This window comes from Nyctereutes procyonoides, unplaced genomic scaffold, assembly GCF_905146905.1.
Source record: "Nyctereutes procyonoides isolate TBG_1078 unplaced genomic scaffold, NYPRO_anot_genome, whole genome shotgun sequence".
Lineage (NCBI taxonomy): Eukaryota > Metazoa > Chordata > Mammalia > Carnivora > Canidae > Nyctereutes > Nyctereutes procyonoides.
This window is the reverse complement of record NW_026575134.1, coordinates 35,766,798-35,789,116: the sequence shown is the minus strand read 5'-3', so window position 1 is coordinate 35,789,116 and position 22,319 is coordinate 35,766,798. Positions and strand designations below refer to the sequence as shown.

At 35.2% G+C, this 22,319-nt stretch overlaps 1 protein-coding gene across 1 annotated transcript in view; it reads right to left on the bottom strand.

Moving 5' to 3' along the window:
- Positions 1–8,312, bottom strand: part of DCDC1 (doublecortin domain containing 1) — a 58,190-nt gene extending 49,878 nt beyond the window's left edge. Inside the window, exon 1 of the mRNA XM_055301103.1 lies at positions 8,149–8,312. Within this exon, the coding sequence (XP_055157078.1) occupies positions 8,149–8,312 (164 nt within the window). The remainder of the gene's footprint in view (positions 1–8,148) is intronic.
- Between the last annotated feature and the right edge of the window lie 14,007 nt (positions 8,313–22,319).

Genomic DNA, 22,319 nt, shown 5'->3' with positions numbered 1-22,319 from the left:
ATCTTACAATTTGTTTTCTATTTTTCCTATGTATTCTATGTTCCTTTTCATGCCTTTCTTGTTCTCTCTCAGATTAAATAATATATTTTTATTGTTCCATTTTCTTTTTTATTAGGCTTAAATATAAGTACTTAAGATTGAGTTTTGTCATCATGCAGTACTGAGGATATTTAAAGAATGTGCTGCAGATTTTGATGACAAACCCAAAGAAGAACTAAAAAAATGCTTTGAGAAATGGCAGTTTTATTAGAATAAATTACTTCCTAAAGAGAGTAATTTACAAAAGAAAGGAGGGCAGCCCCGTGGCTTAGCGGTTTAGCGCCACCTTCAGCCTGGGGTGTGATCCTAGAGACCTGGGATCAAGTCCCATGTCGGGCTCTGGGCATGGAGCCTGCTTCACCCTCTGCCTGTGTCTCTGCCTTTCTCTCTCTCTCTCTCTCTCTCTGTCTGTCTCTCATGAATAAATAAATAAAATCTTTAAAAGTAATAATAAAAAAAATAAAAAAGGAAAGGAGAAGATAGTCACTTGGATGTAAATGTTCTGTTATGTTTCCTTTATAAAACATCAGCAACATTACTTCTGAATTAGTTTATTTTCAGGTATTGGAAAAGACTACGTCTTTTAGCAATTGAATAATTCTTTAGAAATTAGGTCATAAAAGGAACAAAAAATGAGATGTGTCTATATATATATATATTAAACTATGTATATTTTTAGGATTTTATGTGTGATTAGGTAAAGATAAAATAAAATGTCAAAATTTAACCATGAAGCGGTATGGATAAACAACTATCAATTAATTAAAAACAATAACACTTTAGGTAAATGAATCTTTTTTTAAAAAAAGATTTTATTTACTTATTTGGAGATAAGGAGAGAAAGAGCTCAAGGCGGGTGGGTGGAGGCGAAGGCGGAGGGAAGAAGGGTGCAGGGAGGGGCAAAGGGAGAGGGAGAAGCAGACTTCCCACTCAGCAGGGAGACCAACAAGGAGCTGGATCCCAGAACTGGAGACCATGACCTGAGTTGAAGGCAGATACTTAACCCCTGGTAAATGAATCTATTAAATAATTTCTTTACACTATATAATGGATATGGTCATTAAACAGAACTACAAAGCTCAAAGGTACATTAGTAGATTAAGCTTTTATCCTTTTCTCAAAACTACTATATCTCATCTGCATATCAGCTTTTTATCATAATCAAAAAGACTGTCAAGGATAGATCTTATACATCATAGAACTTATAGCCCCCTTGATATTCTAGGCAACTATTTAATTATATTTTACTCTCTGTAATTTTCATTAAAACCGGTTTATAAGTTTTACTTCACAAGTAACAACTAAGTAAAGATCTCAGGTCCAAAAGTATAAGAAAATATACTCAGAAAGGAGGACAGGAAATGATACACCATGATAAGATTTAGAGGTATAACCCCAGTTTTGATGAGAGCATTTTTTCTTCCCATTTCTCTGCTTTAATAGCATTAGTGCATCTTCGTGGTTTTTTTTTTATAGCAATTTGAGGAAAACTAATAAAGTCATACTTGTCAATCTTCTATTCAAGGACTTTTACCAGTTGGTGCTGCTCACTGCTCCTCTATAATATATCCTTCAGTTATATTTACACCACATTGCCTTCATTAGTTCTTACCTATATGTCTTTTGCCAGTGGTTTTCACACAGGTGTTCTATACCATTATTGTACATCTTAAAATAAGGTGGTATTTAATGAATATTAATCTAAACTCAGTGCTTACATTTTCTAGAACTCCTTCCATAATAACAATAATTGTCTAATAAGAGAGAAAAATGTTATACAAATAGTCATTCATGTAAATTTATAATTACTAACTATGATTAGTACTGAAAGTCCTAGTTAGTAGGAAGGGGAAATTCAAAGGTTAGCAGAATAAAGGAAGCTTCAACAAAGCTGCTCAAACTGACAAAACACGTGAGAGGAGTTAAAGCTACTAAATCTTAATCATTCCTTATTCTAAATCATCTCCCCACATTCTGTATGAACTGATGTAATAATTTGCATATTGATATGTTTGCTTTGTGATTTGTTATGTGATTTCATATCCCTCTGCAAGAGTAAGATCTTTGTTTTGTATCTTTTACACTTCTACTAGAACCAACCAGTAATTGATATGCAGGAATTATTCTTTGATAATTATGACATCATGCCAAAATGTGTCACAAAAATGCCACTGACAAACACAATTTTAGAAGTAAAATATAATAAAGTCAAAGCCAAGAGTTATGTCAGGTAATATTATTTAGTCAACAAATATTCCAGTGAGTTTTCCTTAAATGAAAAGCCACAGTTCTGTTTGAGGATTCATCCTCTTTATATGCTCATGGAAGATATCCCCTGATCAGCTTCAGTGGGTAAATCCTCAGTGTCTAACACCAATGATGGTAATTATATTTCCCTTGTCCCTTGCATTAAGTAATCAGCTTGTGATCCAATTTTGGCCAATGAGACATGAAGCAAAGTCATCTGGGGAAAGGATTTTTGCCCCAGTAAAAAGAAACATAGGGGTACCTGACTGGCTCAGTCAATAGAGTATGCAACTCTTGATATTGAGGTTGTGAGTTCGAGCTCCAATTTGGGTGTAGAGGCAAAGGAGACCGGACTGAGAAAAAAAACAAAAACAAAAACAAAAAAAAAACAACCAATTTGGGTGTAGAGATTACTTTTAAGAATCTTTTTAAAAAGAGAGAAATAAGGGGCAGCTCTGGTTGCTCAGTGGTTAGCGCCGCCTTCAGTCCAGGGCCTGATTCTGGAGACCCGGGATCAAGTCCCATGTTGGGCTCCCTGCATGGAGCCTGCTTCTCCTTCTGCCTGTATTTCTGCCTCTCTCTCTCTCTGTGTCTCTCATGAATAAATAAATAAATAAATCTTAAAAAAAGAGAGATTATAAGTGACCAAATATCCATTTTCTTTAGTCAAACATTGTTGAGTGAACATGCAATGAGCCATCATATCCAAGGATCTAGCCAATATTCTGAAGATGGCAGAGAGAAAGATACAAAGGACCAGGTTCCCTGAAAACACTGCTGAAACACTGAATTTAACCCTAGAATTGCCCTGCATCTGAGGTTCTTGTTATGTAAGATAATGACTTCTTCATTTTTAAAGTCATTTTCAGTTGAGTTTTCTATTACTTTGTGCTCATAGTAGCTCACCACATAATCAGCTCTCTAATCATAATTGCTTTACTTTTAGTTTTATTCAAAACCTTTACTAATTTTATAATGAGCTAAAGTATAAGCTATTATGGTATTTTCTAGACATTTTACTTTTACTTAATCAGGAACATTTCACCAGAAACTTCAGCATAAGCATAATAATGACACAATTTTTTTATTTCCCTGCTCTTCGAAACACAAAGTATCCTTGGTGAATTTAGATTTCTATGGCAGAAATCTGCATGTGGCTAATAATTCTATTCATAAGTAGGAAGTGTGGCTACTTTGACAGATCATGGCTCAATAACAAACATGCAGGTCTAAGTCATCACACAGTTTAGATATGAATTCAACAGCAGGATAATGACAGTTGCCAAGGATTTGTACTTGCTGTCGCTTCATACCAGTGTTGGCTGTCAAAATGTCTCTTTTTCTTATACAGAAGCCATAGATTTTTTTATGGATAGCAATTACTTACAATATACAATGAAGTACATCAAATCTAACAACCACTCTTTAGCCCCTTATTATTTGGTAGTCTCTTTGTTAAATGTAGTCAACCATTTTCATCTAAATTATTTATTTATACTATATATTTGACAAGCATATATTTCTTGCTTTTATATTCTTATGGCGTTTAAACCTTCCTGAAGAGTTATGTTTTTTTTTTTAACATTGTCATTTGTAAAGCTTATCTTTATTCTATTACCATTTTAATGGGTAATTAAGTTCTCTAATTGGAATAAATACAAATAAGAAAATGTAAACATAAGGGAAAATGACCCTAAGTACATTCAATAATAAGTCATCAGCTTAAAATACTGAAATGCAACTGATAAAAGAAATAACCTCACATATGTTTGGTGAATTTAACCTTGTATAAAATCTCTGAAGTATATAAAGCACAAAAATTTCATTAAACTTCATCATAACCTTTTTCCAACTTGATGAAATGAATAACCTAAAGATATAAATAACTTTCTACAATTACTAGATAAAATGTGATTTAAACATCATAAAAAGTAAATAATAAAAGTGAACAATTCCTCTCAAATTTTATTTACAACACTAGAAGAAAATATAATTCTAGTTTGGCCTAGAAATTTAGGTAAGGGTATCCCAATTGCAGAGCAATTTCCAGTTATTTTACAACACATACTATGTCAGATTTTTACTTGCAATTTGATGATTGAATAATAAATAATGTATTATGTTCAAACTACATATATACCCTATAGGAGATATTCAACATCTGTTAAATTAAACTTGTTTACTTGTACAGAAGGAAATTCTAAACAAGAAGAGCAATTTCTCTGTGTAATGGATTCATCTGAGTATAGGATCATCCCATCCAAAGGAAGAAAAGAATAATTCTGCTTATGCAAAAGTAAAAACAAGGTACATCTTAAATCTAAAACCAGAGGAGGTTATAGATACCATAATCAATGTTTCCAGAGGAAATCTATGTCTTCAAAAGGAAACAATATAGTCTTTTAACATTTTAAACGGAAATAATATATTAATCTTTAGATCTGTAGAGATTTTGTTTTTGGAAAAATAATTGGAAAAAGTTATCAACTATGCAAAGTGTAAATTGTTCAGAATGAAGGTAGAGCACTGAAGGTGCTACTTTGCTTCCTTCACTGCTGCTGGCTTTCCTCACTTCCTTCTGCTGCCCACTCCATGCTGGGAACAGACAGCTCTTCTTTAGAATGACAAAATTGCTAAACTTAAACTGCTCCTGGAAAAGGCAATGTGATCAAATTTTTCTATTTAAAAAAGAATCTGAGATTCATTCCAATTTAAAATATCCAAGATCTAGGTCTCCTGGCTGGCTCAGTTAGTATAACATGCAACTCTTGATCACAGGGTTGTGAGTTCAAGCCCCATGTTAGGCACAGAGATTACTTAAAAAAAAAAAAAAGTAAAAAACCATATCCAAGATAACTAAAATGACATTAAAAAACTGAATGAATAGTTTAGGTGCTGTTAGTCTCCTTGAAAGCAAGATTTGTCTGAAAAAGCAACCCATATAACAAAAAATTATTGGTAATTAACTTTTAAAGCTGATTTAAGTTCTCATTTAATGTACCAAAAATAATTTCTCCTGCAGGGAACTAAAAACATTGGCAACACACTCAGCTGCATATAAGATTTAAAAATCCTATAACTTTCTGTTACAAAAATCATGAAATTACATCCTTAGATGATCATCAGCTAAAAATCATTAAAATATTTTATATGTGGGGTAGAAAATATATTTTTTAAAACATTCTCTTAATTTTAAAATGCAACTTTTATTATTTTTTAAAAGATTTTATTTTATATATTCATGAGAGACACACAGAGAGAGGCAGAGACATAGGCAAAGGGAGAAGCAGGCTCCGTGCATGGAGCCATTGTGGGACTCCATCCCATGTCTCCAGGATCACGCCCTGAGCTGAAGGTGGCGCTAAACCGCTGAGCCACCTGGGGTGCCTGGAAATACCTTCTATAAATATGACAGAACTATCCATAGATACCTGTTATCAACAAATAATTCTACCATCCGTGTCTCAAAGTCTGGTACCCTGTTCTGGGTCACCTGGTACTACCTCAGACTACAGCTAGGTAGGCAAAATTTCCTACTATGCTGCTCTCCTGGAAGTAGCTATAGGAATTAGGCTAGATATTTCCAACTAGATATTCATCTGACCTCCTAGGGGTAAGTCATAAAATGGGAGGATCAGACCTTCTTTGGCACAACATGTTGAACTCATTTACACCGTTGGTGATTAGTTTTCTAATCTAATAGGAACTATTAGTTTCCTGTGCGAGGAAGGATCCTGGCACAGCAGCTTTCACTCTGTTAGAAACAAATATAGCAGAGTAACAAAGGAAAAACATTGAAAGAACACAAGAGAGAAGAGTGGATCATGTGAATACAATATAGAATAAATTAATAGCATCAGGTAATAACATGAGAATAAAGTGACCAGTCACCGTATGGCTGCAATGAATGGATTTAATACATGTAGGCATATTTTGTAAGACGTATAGTGTGTGTAGTGAAGAGAAACATAATCTCTTGTTGTATAAGTAAAGGAACAACAAATTGACTATATTTTAATAATTATTTCTCATAAAAAGATCACAAAGATGGTAGAAGAAAGGTGGCAAGGAAAACAAGAATGAGACAAGAAAAGTTTTAACCTCAATCAGGGGGAAAATGTCTTTACTCATAGAGAAAATTGCCTCTCTCTGATAATCATATTAATGCCAACAGATCTTAGATTAACATTAGCCTTTATGAACTTGATGTCTTTCAGGTTGAAACTCATCATTTTCTTTTTCATGAAAGTGAAAGATCTCTGGGCATTGTCTTTGACTTTCCATTCGATTACCAAGAAAAGGTTTACTTTGTTTTCTAGGTACATCATAATCAAAGTTGATGGTAATAGGTAATAGTGACAGAAATGAAGTTAGGATTCAGACAAAGAAATATGAGTAACACATTGAAATAAACTATAAAAAAATGGCAGTAGGAAGGTGCTTACATGAAAAGAAAGATTGACATTAAAAAAAGGACAAACCCAGAGTTAAAAAAGACTTAGAATCAGAAAAAGAAAATGAGAAAAAGGAAAGAAACTGTATAAATGAAATTACAGTTAACTCTAACATAAAAAATAAAGAATCTAAAAATACACAAAAGAGGGCAGCCCGGGTGGCTCAGAGGTTTAGCGTTGCCTTCAGCCCAGGGTTCTGATCCCAGGGACCCGGGACTGAGTCCCATGTCAGCCTCCCTGCATGGAATGGAGCCTGTTTCTCCCTCTGCCTGTGTCTCTGTCTCTGTCTGTCGTTCTCTCTGTGTTATATTGTTATAGATGGGTAATATGTTATACTGTTGGATTACCCATTGTTATATTGGGTAATAATGTTCTAAGAGATTATCTAGGCATATAGCTAGTACACTATGTCAATAACCTCAAGCAGTGCTAATATGCACAGAAGTCAGAGAAATAAAGCAAAACAAAAATTAGCTAAAAGTATAGATTTCACTTTTACTTAAATTTACCAACACACACACACAAAAGTTTTAAGATATAAATGTAACCTGGAATTTTTATAGGAGATTAACATAATCCTTAATTTATGAATATTTTCTGCAATGCTCTTATAGTATAAGTTTTCCATGTAACATAAAGACTCCGACATCAGGGCAGCCCTGGTGGCTCAGCAGTTTGGCTCTGCCTTCAGTCCAGGGCATGCTCCTGGAGACCCGGGATTGAGTCCCACGTCAGGCTCCCTGCATGGAGCCTGCTTCTCCCTCTGCCTGTGTCTCTGCCTCTCTCTCTCTGTGTCTCTCATGAGTAAATAAATAAAATCTTAAAAAAAAAAAAAAGACTCCGACATCACATTTAGCCAGCCAAAAGCTTATCAAAACCTGATAGGGCGCCCAGGTAGCACAGTGGGTCAAGCACCTGATTCCTGGTTTCGGCTCAGGTCATGATCTCCGGGTTGTGAGATTGAGACCTTCATTGGGCTCTGTGCTGGGTGTGGATCCTGCTTGGGAGTCTCTCCCTCTGACCCTCCCCTATCTCTCCCACTCCCTCCTGGTGTGCTTTCTCTCTAAAACTAAAACTAAATGGATACAGTGCAGGTTAAGTGTTTAGCACGGTGACTTGGCATAGAGCAAATATTATCTGCCCTGCCATACCATTTTTATCATTTTGCTACTGTCCGAGTCAAACTCAGGGATAATTTATGTTTATAGCATCATCTACCTTTTTGCTTCCCATAAAATAAAAGAACTTGAAGGGTTCTAACCCAGGCAACTATCTTTATAGTCCATCACATTCCCAAGTTATTATTGACATCATCTCCACAAAATATTGAGCATTTATATAGACAGCATTCTACAATCACTTTATCTCCTTCAGAGTTCAGATTAAGCTGCTGAAATAACATTCTTACCTTGGTAGATCTTTGGAAATACATTTGTAAATTGGGTGAATGGTATCTCCATTGAAGGTGCCTTCAGCATTGCTCTGCTGTGATACCTCCATGGCTCTAGTCAAGGGTAATAAAGAAGACTGAGAAAGGGATGCTCCATGGTTAACTTTTTCTCTTTTTGCCATTTTCAGCTAAAAATGAGGAAGAATATTATTTAACTTAAAAGGTAAAACCATCCAGGGTTATAAATTGATCCTGGATCTTAATCACAATTTATTTCTCATCATGTTTGAGGCTATGCAGCAGTTGCTAAATAGGTCTCATGATGAAAAAAAACAGATGAAAGCTTAAAGGAAAACAAAGGTAGGAATCTAAGTCTTTGAATGGTATAATCCTGGGGCACCTGTGTGGCTCATTCAGTAGAGCATGCCACTTTTGATCTCTGGGTTGTGAGTTTGAGCCCCATGTTAGGTGTAGAGATTACTTTTTAAAAAGATATTTGAGAGAGAGAGAGAGAGAAAGAAAGGGAGGGAGGGAGGGGGACCAGCAGATGTGGGACTCGATCCTACAACCCTGAGATCATGACTTGAGCTGAAACCAAGAGTCTGATGTTTAGCTGACTGAGCCACCCAGGTGCCCAGGGAATGCAATTTTATTTTATTTATTTATTCATGAGACACACAGAGAAGGCAGAGACCTAGGCAGAGGGAGAAGCAGGCTCCTGCCTCTGCATATTCTACTTAACCTCCTGCAGGTAGGGAGCCTGATGCGGGACTTGATCCTGGAATTCCAGGATCATGCCCTGAGCCAAAGGCAGCTGCTCAACCACTCAACTAGCTGAGCCACCCAGGCGTTCCAGGGAATGCAATTTTTATTTATTTATTTTTAATTTTTTAAAAAGGGTTTTATTTATTTATTCATGAGAGACAGAGAGAGAGAGAGAGAGAGAGAGAGAGAGAGAGAGAGAGAGAGAGGCAGAAACACAGGCAGAGGGAGAAGCAGGCTCCATGCAGGGAGCCTGACGTGGGACTTGATCCGGGATCTCCAGGATCAGGCCCTGGGCTGAAGGCTGCGCTAAACCGCTGAGCCACTGGGGCTGCCCCGGGAATGCAATTTTAAATAGGTTTTCTCATTGAAGTGATAAAATCTTGCCAAGGACTTAAAAGAGGGTCTTTGTGGTCTGTAGTTGAATTGAATCCTGAAACTCCTGATATTCCTTGAACTAAATTGCTTTACAGAAAAGCAAGTTAGCTAGTTAGCAAGTTGCTAGACTTATTGTCAATTAAGCATACGGAAGATTGAAAGAACTATAATATAATTTATACTCACAAGTATTATGGAGAAATACACACGTATAATATATAAGATCATTTCTTCCTTTTCCACTTTCTAGCTATGTGACCTTGAGTACTATATCCTTTCTGAGCTTCCGTACTTTCATTTACAAAACAGGTTATCCACATGGTTATGAGGATTAAGTAAATAAAGTGGAGAACGTGAAAGCATCTGGCACAGTACTTGGCACATAGTAGACATTCATGTAATGTTAGATGAATCCAAATTTATATCAGAATAAGAAAAGGTATCTCTTTCTCCATAGTTTAATAAGAAAAGGTGCTATTCTCTGCCCAGCACTCCTCTGGTGTTTCAACCGAAGACTAAAGGGCTATTGGCCTTCATACTCTCCCTACCCCTTTAAGCATCTCACAGCAGGAGGGACAAGGTTCTCCTCTCAGGCTTCCATAACAACCACTGTTTGTTCAATTCGTCCATAGGTTGAGTCTTCCTAATTGAGGAATGCTTTTATAAACAGCTGAAAAACTCCAGCTGTTAATAGCGAGGCAAAATTATGTGATTAGATGGTAAATCACCTTTGACTGCCCTGGTGTGTTTATTATATTTATTAAAACCTAAGAAAATCTGCACCAAACTATTAAAAAATATCCCTTGAAATATAGTAATAGTTTTACTTTTTACGTATTCATAATTACAATCCTAATCTTCACCAAAAGAGATAATCATTTTAGTGATAGGTATAGTTTTATTTTCCATGTAAAAATAGCTTTAGGATGCCTTTCAGTAGAATAAATTATATAAGTGCGAAATCATTACCATTATTAAATGCAATATTTCTGCTGTAGCATTACTATAAAATCAGTGTTATCCTCACTAAAAGTGGAATATATTAACAGGTTAAGTAGACTATGCGGAATACAATAGGTGTGCAGATAACATTCATGCACATCGCTAATTAAAAGAAAAGTAATTGTTAATTAGAAATTAAAGAAAGAAAAATGTGTTAATTTTCATTTGACTCACACTATTAATATTTTAGCACAGTACAGGTAAAGGCACTGCTTATGTTTTAGTAACACAGGCATAGTTTATTTACTGACACAATGAAAAACCACTTTTTTACTTTCCATCTCTTAATCATTTGACATGAAGATAAGCTTCTCACTCATGCCCACCTCTAGATCTGATCTGTTCTTCCACTCTTTGTTTATTTTTTTTAAAGACATTCAAGTACACATGGTTCTAGGCCTGGACTCTGGAGCCAGAGTATCTGGGTTTAGCATCCCACTTACTAGCTGTGACATCTTGGATAAGTCACACAACATATTTCTGCATCAGTTTCTTCATCTATGAGAAAGGGTTAAGAATAGTAGCCACTTTATAAAGTTGATGTGCTGGCACATAGTAGGTACAATGTATCAGGTACAGAAAAGACATGATAGTCTTTAAGTTGGGATACTAACTACCAAAACCAAAACAGTACATGGGGCATGCAGGTGTGGATAGTTGTAAGCAGATCAATGTCCAGATCTTGCCTTTCACATATATGCTTTCCTAAAGAAAGACTAAAAAAGACTTTCAAGCATAAAAGATAAAATTTTGTAGAAGAAATGTAGTGGAAATAAAAGTTTAAGGAGAAAAGAACATATGTAAAATTTCCAGCTATTGAAGAAGAGACGGCTAATGTTTTTAATGTTGTAGTGTTTTTAAATTCCTGTAAGTATTCAGCCCTGGGTCCAGAAATGTACCATGATTGTGTGACATCTGATTATGCCTGAAAACAAGGAATCTATCAAAGGCAAGTGAGGTGTGTTAGGTGTCCAACTCTTGATTTCAGCCAGGGTCATAATCTCAGGGTCGTGGGACTGAGCTGGTGTCGGGAACTGTGCTCAGTGCTGAGTTGGCTTAGGATTCTCTTTCTCCTTCTCCCTCTACTCTTCCCCTGCTTGTGCTCTCTTTTCCAATAAATAAATAAACAAATAAACAAATAAATAAAATCTTTTAAAAATGGCAAATAAAATAACCATTTTATGTGTGTGATTTTAAAAAAATAAATATTATCTTTTAGAAATACAAAACAAAGTATTTTTAAGTAAATATGATTGAGATTTGCTTTAAAACACTCCTAAAAGTAGAAGGGGGTATAAATAAAAATAGTAGAAAATTTATGTTAACTTGGGTTAACATGAGGGTTTGTTTTACTATTTTTACTGTGTGTTTGAAAATGTTCACAATACAATTTTTTTTTCAGATTTTACTTATTTGAGAGATAGAGATAGTGAGAGAGAGCATGAGCAGAGGGAGGGGCCAAGGGAGAGGGAAAGAATTTCAAGCAGACTCCACACTGAGTGTGGGGTATGACACAGGGCTCTATCTCACACCTGAGACAAAACCAAGAGTCAGATGCTCAACGGCCTGAGCTACCCAGGTACCCTATGTGTTCACTATTTCTTATGAGTATCATCATCCCATTTGTTTCCTTATCTTGTATAGCAGAATTGAATATTCAAACTCACATTATATGGTGTCTTCTAGTGAGCTAGAGATACAAGGAACAAAGGAAAGCATGAACGTGGAAGAAAGAAACAAGAAGTATGGAAATGCCATCATCTTAAAAGTTATATCATATCTAGTAATTCCACTACTATTTACCCAAAGAAAACAGTAATTCAAAAAGAAAAAACTGGAGTCCCATGTTTATTACAGCAATATTTACAATAGCTAAGATATGGAAGTAACCCAAATGTCCATCCAAAGATGAATGGATAAAAAAAAGTAATGGGATATTACTCAGCCATAAAAATGAATGAAACCGGGATGCCTGGGTGGCTCAGCAGTTGAGCATCTGCCTTTGGCTCAGGGCCTGATCCTGGATTCCCAGAGGATCGAGTCCCACATTGGGCTCCCTGCATGGAGCCTGCTTCTCCCTCTGCCTGTGTCTCTGCCTTTCTCTCTCTCTGTGTCTCATGAATAAATAAATAAAATATTTTTTTTTAAAAAAAAGGCTTCAAGTCATTTTTCTCTAGTTTCCAGAACAGATAGTTTGTACATATTTAATGGGACAAGGGTCAGAGTTAACCTCCAAAGATGAGTCCCAAGCAATGCATATTTGGAAATCCATATATAGAGCTCTTGGCCATATTTCACCTAGTCAGAATGCATACCTGTCCTCTGAAGACTATTGTAACATTGTAGCAGTGGAATACCTTACTTCTGGTCATCTGATTTGGTCTCACTGATTTAACTGCTATTAACTTCTCCCAAATGCTGAAACAGTCTCTTGATTCCACAGTAGAAGCCATTATACTTTGTGTTTGTACCCTCAGATATATTAACTATTGTCAAGATAATGACCTTATTAGGAGACATGTGGAAGGTTACCCTGCATGAAATGTACCTTTTTGGTGTTGTATAAACATGTAAAACATGTATTAATCATCTAGATTGCTAATTATAATTTTTAAAATAAAATTTTCAGCAATGGAAATGTATAGCTTACTGTAGAACAGACTATTTTTCTAATTTTGTAATTTAATAGTTGTATTTCAGAGGATAGCTGTTTTATCAAAATTTGTTTTATAAATATAATTGTTCAGGGCAGCCTGGGTGGCTCAGTGGTTTTAGCGCCGCCTTCGGCCCAGGGCATGATCCTGGAGACCCGGATCGAGTCCCATGTCTGGCTCCCTGCATGGTCCCTGCCTCTCCCTCCGCCTGTGTCTCTGCCTCTCTCTCTCTCCCTCTCTCTGTGTGTGTTTCTCATGAATAAATAAATAAAATCTTTAAGAAAAAAAAATCATTGTTCAACTGGGGGAAAAAAAAGTGAGAGGGTTAAAGATTGGAGTCCCAGACTCTCAAATAAGTTACTTTTCTAGTTGGAATGTTTTGTCGTACTACTATACAAACTAAACGTCCTAGGATAAACCCAGCCAATCAGCTTTTGCCTTATTCTATGCTACCAGAACAATGGTTAGCAGTTCTTGCATATTGTTATCAACTTATTATCTAGTCACACATTGTTATGATAAACAAATCAAGTTTACTTAAACATAAAGAAGACATCTTTGTGGTCCTCCAAGTGTGTTTTCCCTAAAACCATTTTGCTAATTCCTGATCCCGTCATTATTCCATTCAATCCATCAAATGTTTATTAAATACCAACTATTCCCAGACTAAAATAGACAATAAATTCAATGTTGGACAAGAAAACATTATTTCTCCACTAGCTGAATTTTCATTACTGAATATAAACACATTTTTTACTAACTTGTCCTATTAAAAACAATCTGATGATAATTGGAATCTTTTAAGATTTTATTTAAATCTTAAAATCTGCCCAATAATCGGAATTATTATAGAAGTACCCATATTAAGAGTAGAAAGAAAATTCTAAAAAAAGAAAGTCTCATAATTTCTCATCCTTGGAGTGAGCCACTATAATTGTTTTAAGGCTTTCATCTATGATTTTACATCTATGTAAAATCTATGATTTTTAAAAAAGATTTATTTATTTAGGGCAGGCCGGGGGGCTCAGCGGTTTAGCGCTGCCTTTGGCCCAGGGCCTGATGCTGGGGACCTGGGATCGAGTCCCACATCGGGCTCCCTGCTTCGGGAGCCTGCTTCTCCCTCTGCCTGTGTCTCTGCCTCTCTCTCTCTCTCTCTCTCTCTCTCTGTCTCTCATGAATGAATAAATAAAATCTTAAAAAAAAAGATTTATTTATTTGAGAGACAGAGAGCGAGCATGAGTGAGCATGAACAGGGGGAAGGGCAGAGAGAGAATCTTCAGCGGAAACCAACATGGGGCTCAAACTCATGACCCATGAGACCGTGACCCTAGCCAAAACCAAGACTTGGATGCTTAACCAACTAATCTAGATGCCCTGAGATATTGCCTTTCCTTTAAACAAAAGTGTGACCATATTAAATATATAGTTTATATACAGTTGTGTTCACTGAATGAGAATATTTATGTTATTAAATATTTGAGAACATAATTTTTTATTTTTTTAAATATCTTAGCTAGTTGCTCCAAATGCTTCCTGTTGTATATAAAGCTGTGGTTTTCATATGCACCTTCGACCTTACCACAGAAAAGTTCCTAAACTAAAAGAAGTTTTAGAAGTTAAATTCCCAGATCAAAGTGTATGAACAATTTTAAGGCTGTTCATGTATATTTCCAAATTGGATTTCTTTTTAGAAATGTACAAATTTCGCTGGGTGGCTCAGTGGTTTAGTGCCTGCCTTAGGCCCAGGGCTGATCCTTGATCCAGGATCAAGTCCCACATCAGGCTCCCTGCATGGAGCCTGCTTCTCCCTCTGCCTGTGTCTCTGCCTCTCTCTCTCTCTCTCCCTGTGTCTCTCATGAGTGAATAAATAAATAAAATCTTAAAAAAAAAAGTACCAATTTCTAAAGCTACCAGAAAATAGTATACGAACACTTATCTAATAGTATTCATTACTAGAATAAAATATTATCTCTTAACCTGACCAATTTTATAGTTATTTTCTAACTGGTAGTGAAAATTTAATTTTTAAAACTATCATTATTTAAATTTTTAATTATATTAATACTCAAGGAGGAACATTAAGGGCTAATCAGAGATTTTTATGGTCTTTATTTTAATTTTACTCAGAAACCATTCAATTAAAAGAATTCCTAAAATATGGAATATATATGTTAAACTTCTAGATATTTTAAAGATAACTGAGTTCAAAATATCTAATTAGCCCAAAAGCCCCTTTCCCATATACTTATGAGAACATACCCAATTATCTTGAAAAAGGCAATTAAAATTACTATTAATAATCTTAATACTGGGACATGTTATAATTCATTTGATAATTACATTTCCCACAAAGATACTGTCAACATAAACTGTGAAACTGCAGATCCATCCTGTTTACAAGTATCAGAGACAATATGCTCACTATTCTGTTGTACTTAAATGTTGTATTGCAGTTTTTCTTAACAGGTAATACGTGACATGAAACATGTCTGATTTTATGCTTCATAACTTCCATTCTGATGTTTAACATTAAGAAAATATATTTATGTATCACACATGTCAAAAAATAATTTAAATAAACTAAGAAAAATAATAACAATCATGCCTTTCATTTCACATGCAAAATATGAATCTTTTATTCATAGATATCAAAGAACCATCTGCAATCAGAAATGCAAACCATTTATATTTTCTGATTTGTGTAGGTAATGTTAAATATCTAAGTGTTCTTATTTTAGATTTTCAGAAATTTGTTATGAATCAAAATATTGTCATAAAAATAAGAAAAACCAAGAGATTCCCTTTTAAGATTGACTCACAAGTTTTAAAAATTCATTATTTCTATTGTTTATTTTATTTTAATAACAAGTAAAAAATGTAATTATTTTGATTTTAAAAACATATACCAGAAAAGGTGCCAGGCTGAAGTTTACATTATTTATTGCTATTTTTCTTCAAAAATATGCATTAGAATAAATATTTTTCTAAGCTTCAAAATAAATACAGTACATGGTTCTGGTATATTTATTTTTTTTTGAAAAGGTGCTCTGAATCTTAGACAACATAAATACTAGGCAGTGTGGTGGTTGCCATAGTAACAAATAAATAGGAGCATAAAAATACATTCCACTTTTCAAATGTATATACTTTTTCATAAATATTCATATTTTATAGGTAAAAGATTATTCAACTCTTGCCTTACCTTCCCTTTTAGAGAGAGAAACATCTAATTCTTTAGAAATTAGAAATAAAAAAATTATCATGTAGCAATAGAGCAGGTTCAAAAAAGTTTTAAAATGCTATATGGGAAATCTTAATGATGTTTATGCCAATTTTCCAAAATGAGACAGGAGAAAAAACTGCTTTCATTTTATATTACTTTAATAGTCAGGTCTTTAGGTAAGGATGAAATTGCATAAACTTCTTTTCCTCCCAAGCATGAAATTCCCCTTTATTTTGCATAAGTTTATTATTCACATGCATTAAATGTAGCACTTGACCATGGAAGGCTGAAAGCTTTGTTGATCAGAAAGAAGTCCAAGAAATTTAATACAAACCCATGAGCTACTACTTGAATAAATGATCTGAAAATTTTTATGCCAATGTGCTAAACTGGAGTTCAAAGAGTTGCTTCTTTTCTCCTCCTCTTTCATTAAAACACAATCTTCTTGTTTACAGATAGCCTAGTAGTCACAAAAAGTATATTGATAAAATGTTCTGAGTTTTATACTTATAGCCAATGAGGATTTATTATACATTTTAAAGGGCTGGAGAGGGGCAGCGTGATAAGTCATGACATCAAGTTTGAAATCTTTTGAAAAGTACTGACGTAAGCCACCAAAACAGAACAGGAAGACTGCTTAACTATTACTGGGAAACAAATCCTTCAAGTACAATTACATTCATTTGGACTTCTAATTTGTTTCAATAACAACTATCATATAACATTCTCCTAGAGTGAGAATTCAGAATTTTAAAAGATCGCCATCTAGGCAGAGTGCCAAATAAGAGGTGACAAAGCAGTGCTGTGGGGCTTCTCTTGTGCAAAATCCTTGATGGAGAAGCCATGTACGGTACTGGCTGAGGACTGACTGAACCAGCCTGTAAGAGGAGCATCCTCATCAAACAAACATATGATCCTACCCACTCTTATTGAGGAGAAATCAAGTTTTTTTCCTGGAGGAGACAGTAAATTTAAAGTTTAAGAAGTCCAAAAAATGAATTAAGATATTAGTCAAATATTTATGAGTATTGGAATAAAATAAGTTATACAGATGGATGTGACTAGTGCAAAGAAAAAAAATCATCATCTTGTCATTCCTCTTTCTTCTCAATCTTTTAAAAAGATTTTATTTATTTATTCATGAGAGACAGAGACACACACACACACACACACACACACACACACACACACACGGGGGGGGGGGGCACAGGCAGAGGGAGAAGCAGGTTCCATGCAGGGAGCAGTTCCCAACGTGGAACTCGATCCTGGGGCTAGATCTCAAAGCCCCAGGATCACACCCTGGGCTGAAGGCGGTGCTAAACTGCTGAGCCACCAGGGCTGCCCTCCTCTCTATCTTTTAAACTGTGTCCCACTCCTTGTACTAAAGTAGTGGGCAAATATCCCTGGAGACTGGGAAAGGGAAAACATACCTATCTTTAAAACAAGGGGAAAATGAGTTGGCAATTAGACAGCTTAGTTTAACCTGGAAACATGCAAAAACAAATTAAACAATCAATTAGTAACACCTAGAAGGGCATAAAATACTGGAAAACAACCAGTATAGTATCTCAAAAGCAAATATGCCAAATGGACTTAGTATCTTTTTTCTGATAGAATGATAGGTCAAATTATTAAGAAGCAAATAGTGTAGTCTATTTCAGGGTTGTAAGCCTTTTTATTCTATTCTCTAATTCAAGATAAGCAAAAATTATTAAGAAGAAAAGAATGTAAAAACTGTCTTCATTGCTAAACCAATGGCTATTTCCTCTCTCTTGAGGACCTGTTTCAAAAAAGTCTTTATTGATGACTAGTCATTTCTTTTCTTTTTTTTTTTTTTAAGATTATTCATGAGAGACATAGACGCAGAGAGACACAGGCAGAGGGAGAAGCAGGATTCCTACAGGGCCCCCGATGCGGGACTTGATCCCAAGACCCCAGGATCACAACCTGAGCAAAAGGCAGATGCTCAACCACTGAGCCACCCAGGTGTCCTGATGACTAGTCATTTCTTGACCACCTTTTTATTTAGCTCCACCACACAAGATCCCTAAGATGTCTCAAAATTTGAAGGTTTATTTCCTTAATTTTCTTTCCAATTTGTTGATCCTTCTTTTCCCTAGAGATCTTAAATGACATGTTGCTTCAAGTAAGTGATGCTGCATTAGGACATGATGTAAGCCCATTTTAGGTAGAAGCTTTGAAGTGGAAAGAAAGAATGCTTTCTGAATGACATTAGAAGGATTTTCTATGACTAGAAAAAGTGATAAGTAATGGAATGGTAATTAAATAGAAGTGCTCATAAAAACACTCAAAACTTTAATAATGTGAAGAATGCCTGTTATTTGGTTAGAAGAGGGAGATATGTAAAGACTTCCAAGTGTGTAGAGTCAAGAAATGAATCCAGTTTTCAAGGAGAGAAGTCTTTGTGACATATGATCAACCAACTGATTACACAAGAGAGTCAGAAGCATAACTATGGTGGAAAGAGGCACCAGTTGAAAAACGAAGTAAAAAATCTGGTCTCTATTACAGAATCAAACAAGAGCCAACTGCTATGTTGAACCAGCCTGCCTATGGTACCAGGAGAATTATTGTTCCTCGTTATGTAACTAATATCCTTCTTTTCCCAGCTTCTGTTACTATTTAAGTTTATTTACCTTAGGAAGAAAAAAATTTGATCTCTGAATTTTGTTCGACCTTAAACTCTTTTTCTAACCCTAAATACTATGTAAACAAGCAATCAGAGATGCTGCCAAGCTAGAGAGGGAAGAGTGTACCTTGCATATTATCTATGCAGGGTAATCAAGAAGGAAATGGGTAGAAGGCTTGGTGGCTCAGTTGGTTGAGAGTCCAACTCCTGATTTTGGCTTAGACCAGGTGTTGGGATGCTGGGATTGAGCCCCACCTCAGGCTCAGCGGGGAGTCAGTGAGGATTCTCTCCCTCTCTGTCTGTCTCTCCCTGCTAAAATAAATAAATAAATCTTAAAAAAAAAAAAAGGAAGGAAACGGGGGCAAGTAACAAATCCAACCTTCCTCTCTTATATTCTCGCAACACAAAGCAGTCATGTCCTTCTTACCCAATCTCAACTTACAACATTCCAGATAAAATTGACTTCAGTTTATTAGTAAAAAATACTAAGAACAGGGAGGAATACTTATATTTATCAAGCCAGGACTGTAATCAATAATTTATTTTGGGCAACCTGGGTTGCTTAGCGGCTTAGCACCGCCTTTAGCTCAGGACGTGATCCTGGAGTCCCAGGATTGAGTCCCACATCAGACTCCCTGCATGGAGCCTGCTTCTCCCTCTGCCTGTCTCTCTGCCTCTCTCTCTCTCTCTCTCTCTCATAACTAAAATTTTTTAAAAATTTATTTTAATAGCTGAAAAAAAATAATCATGCAAATTCAGAAAATATAAAGGCAGTGCACTGGAATGGAAAGACCTCTGGAACTAAGCCAAGAAATTCTGGAGCTGTGATCTTAGTTTTGGGCCAGATGTTGGGTAATTCCTAAACCTTCTTGGGCTCATTTTCTTTAAGAAAAGACAAGGAAGAATGATAGTACAGGCAAACTCTAAAGTTCTTCTATCTGTAAAGTAAAAGCCATTTAGTAGAAGATCTTTCATATAGGGGAGTTAAGGCAGTATGAAAGAAAATGCAAAAGATGTGGACTCACCTTACTTGAGTTTGAATATTGCCTCTGTCCCTAAGACTTATTTCCTTATTATATGACAATAGTATCTGCCCTATCTACCTTACAGAATTGTTATACAGATCAAATGAGGAAATACATGACGTGTAAAAGTGCTTATTATTTATAAATATTAGTCCTCATTTTTGTATTTAGTTCTGCATCCTGCACTAGGAAAGGAACTTTAGACAAAGTAGCATGTGTTCCAGGGACTCACTTGTAATCAGAGAAAATGCAGCATTTATAATTTATAATTTAGGAGTATCTGTTTCCTCAGCTGTTTATTTGCTAAGAGTGTCACAGGGGGACAGCCCAGGTTTCTAGGAACTCAGGTATCATTGGAAAAATATGTAAGATTTCTAAACCAACTCAAAGTGGAGACTTTGGCTCATGTCAAGTAGCTATGTTGGTTGGTGGTATGTTAGAAGTAGAACAAGAAGGGGGAAAAGTAGAAAGAGAAAAAGGAGAATTGGCTGTGCTGTAGAAGGAATAAACTTCAAGTCTAACTAACACTAAGATAAGGAATATGAGCAGAAAGGAGTTGAGGACACTGTATATCACCAGTCTGATTCTGTAAAGTGTGCTAGTTGGACCTGCCTTATAGATGAAGGAGGTCCTAGTAGACAAAATAAACAGGGACGTCATCAGACATAAAGAAGAACACATTTGGAAAGCTTAGCCAGTGAAAATATTAAATTTGGCTACTAAATGCAAGGATCTTAACCTTTTTTTTTTTTTTACAGATAATTTGCTTTTATCATTATCCTATCTGAATTTTCACTGAGTAAGTATGTGTTAAATTTCAGATGGCTCTCAACTTTTCAGAACATAAAAAGTTCATCTGTGAAAGCCTGGCACTTCTACCTGATATATATAAAATGGAAATAAAATATAAATAATCAGAGGCACCTGGGTGGCTCAGTGGTTGCGCGTCTGACTTTGGCTCAGGTTGTGATCCCAGAGTCCTGGGATTGAGTCCTACATCAGGCTCCCTGCAGGGAGCCTGCTTCTCCCTCAGCCTATGTCTCTGCCTCTCTCTGTGTCTCTCATGAATAAATAAAAATCTTAAATATATATATTTATATTATAATATAATATAAATTTAAATATATATATAAATAATCAAATATAAAATCAGGAGAATGATTTCTAAGATTCATATAAAAATTCATTTTTATTGATTTATAATCATATTATCATATAGATTATGATCTTCATAAATAAAGGTGAACCCAGGATGGCATGCCTCTCTAAGAGATTGTATGCCATGGAGCAAACCACAGCAAAAAGGTAAAAAAGGATTGAAGCAAGGCAGAGTCTCATTAGTGCAATGAAATTTAATTCCATTCATTGAGTATGTATTGATAACCAACTAATGGCTATGATTAGAGAGACATCAAAATATAAATTAATTCACTTTGGTAAAATTAATCCAAATTTCTAATGATTTCACATGCTGTAAGCTTGCCAATTCTCCCTGTACTAAAGATTATTATGTAGTTTCCGAATCAATCTTTGCTCCAAAAGTCCAAGGCTGGGACCCAGGTAACAATAGCACCTGAGTCCTAACAACAGCTGAAGTAAGACACCAGGGAAACAGCATATACCATGGTCTGGGGCCAAAACAAATTGTTATAGAGAACCTAGAAAAATCTTCTTTTACATCTTGTTACACATTCTTATCTTACCTCTTTCACAGGATTACCTGATTTTACCTTTCTAAAGGTAATAGTATATCTTTCTCTTTATTGATATATCTGAATATTATATATATACGTATATCAACAAATTCACTATCTCATTTTTTAAAGACATTATTTTTAAGTAATCTCTACAACCAATGCGGGGCTCAAACTCACAACCCTGAGATCAATAGTCACATGCTATACCAACTGAGCCAGCCAGGTGCCCCCATCAACTCATTTTTTAAGTTAGATTTTTAAAATGCTGAATTTAAATAATATATGTATATTGTGCTATGGAATAATTTTTCCTTTTATTGTACTGAAATAAGAAAAGTGATTTATATTATCTCAAATTAAAATAAAAACTAAAATTTAAAAAAAAACTAAAATTTAAGTTAATATTCATAGAGACTAACATTTCAGATCAGGGTTTATACTACAGACAAAGACAAAAATCATACAGTCTTTCAAATTAATATATCTGACTGTCTTTAATGCTCCTGCTTCACCTGCAGCACATCAGACAAGGTAATAATTTATGATAATCATATGAAAATATACAATTAATATTCATCACCTCTCATTCCTCATCACTTTAGATGATCAGTAATGCAGAGTGAAAATGCTGTCAGATTTCTAATTGCTTTGTAATGGGCTTGAAACAGGGAAATCATTAAAGGCAAACAATCTGTCATTTGTCTGTTACTTTATCTATCACACAAAAAAACTCATTAAAGAAATTGCTAATGAACTACAAAAGACTATACTCATGGTGCTTCTACAGTAGATTAACAT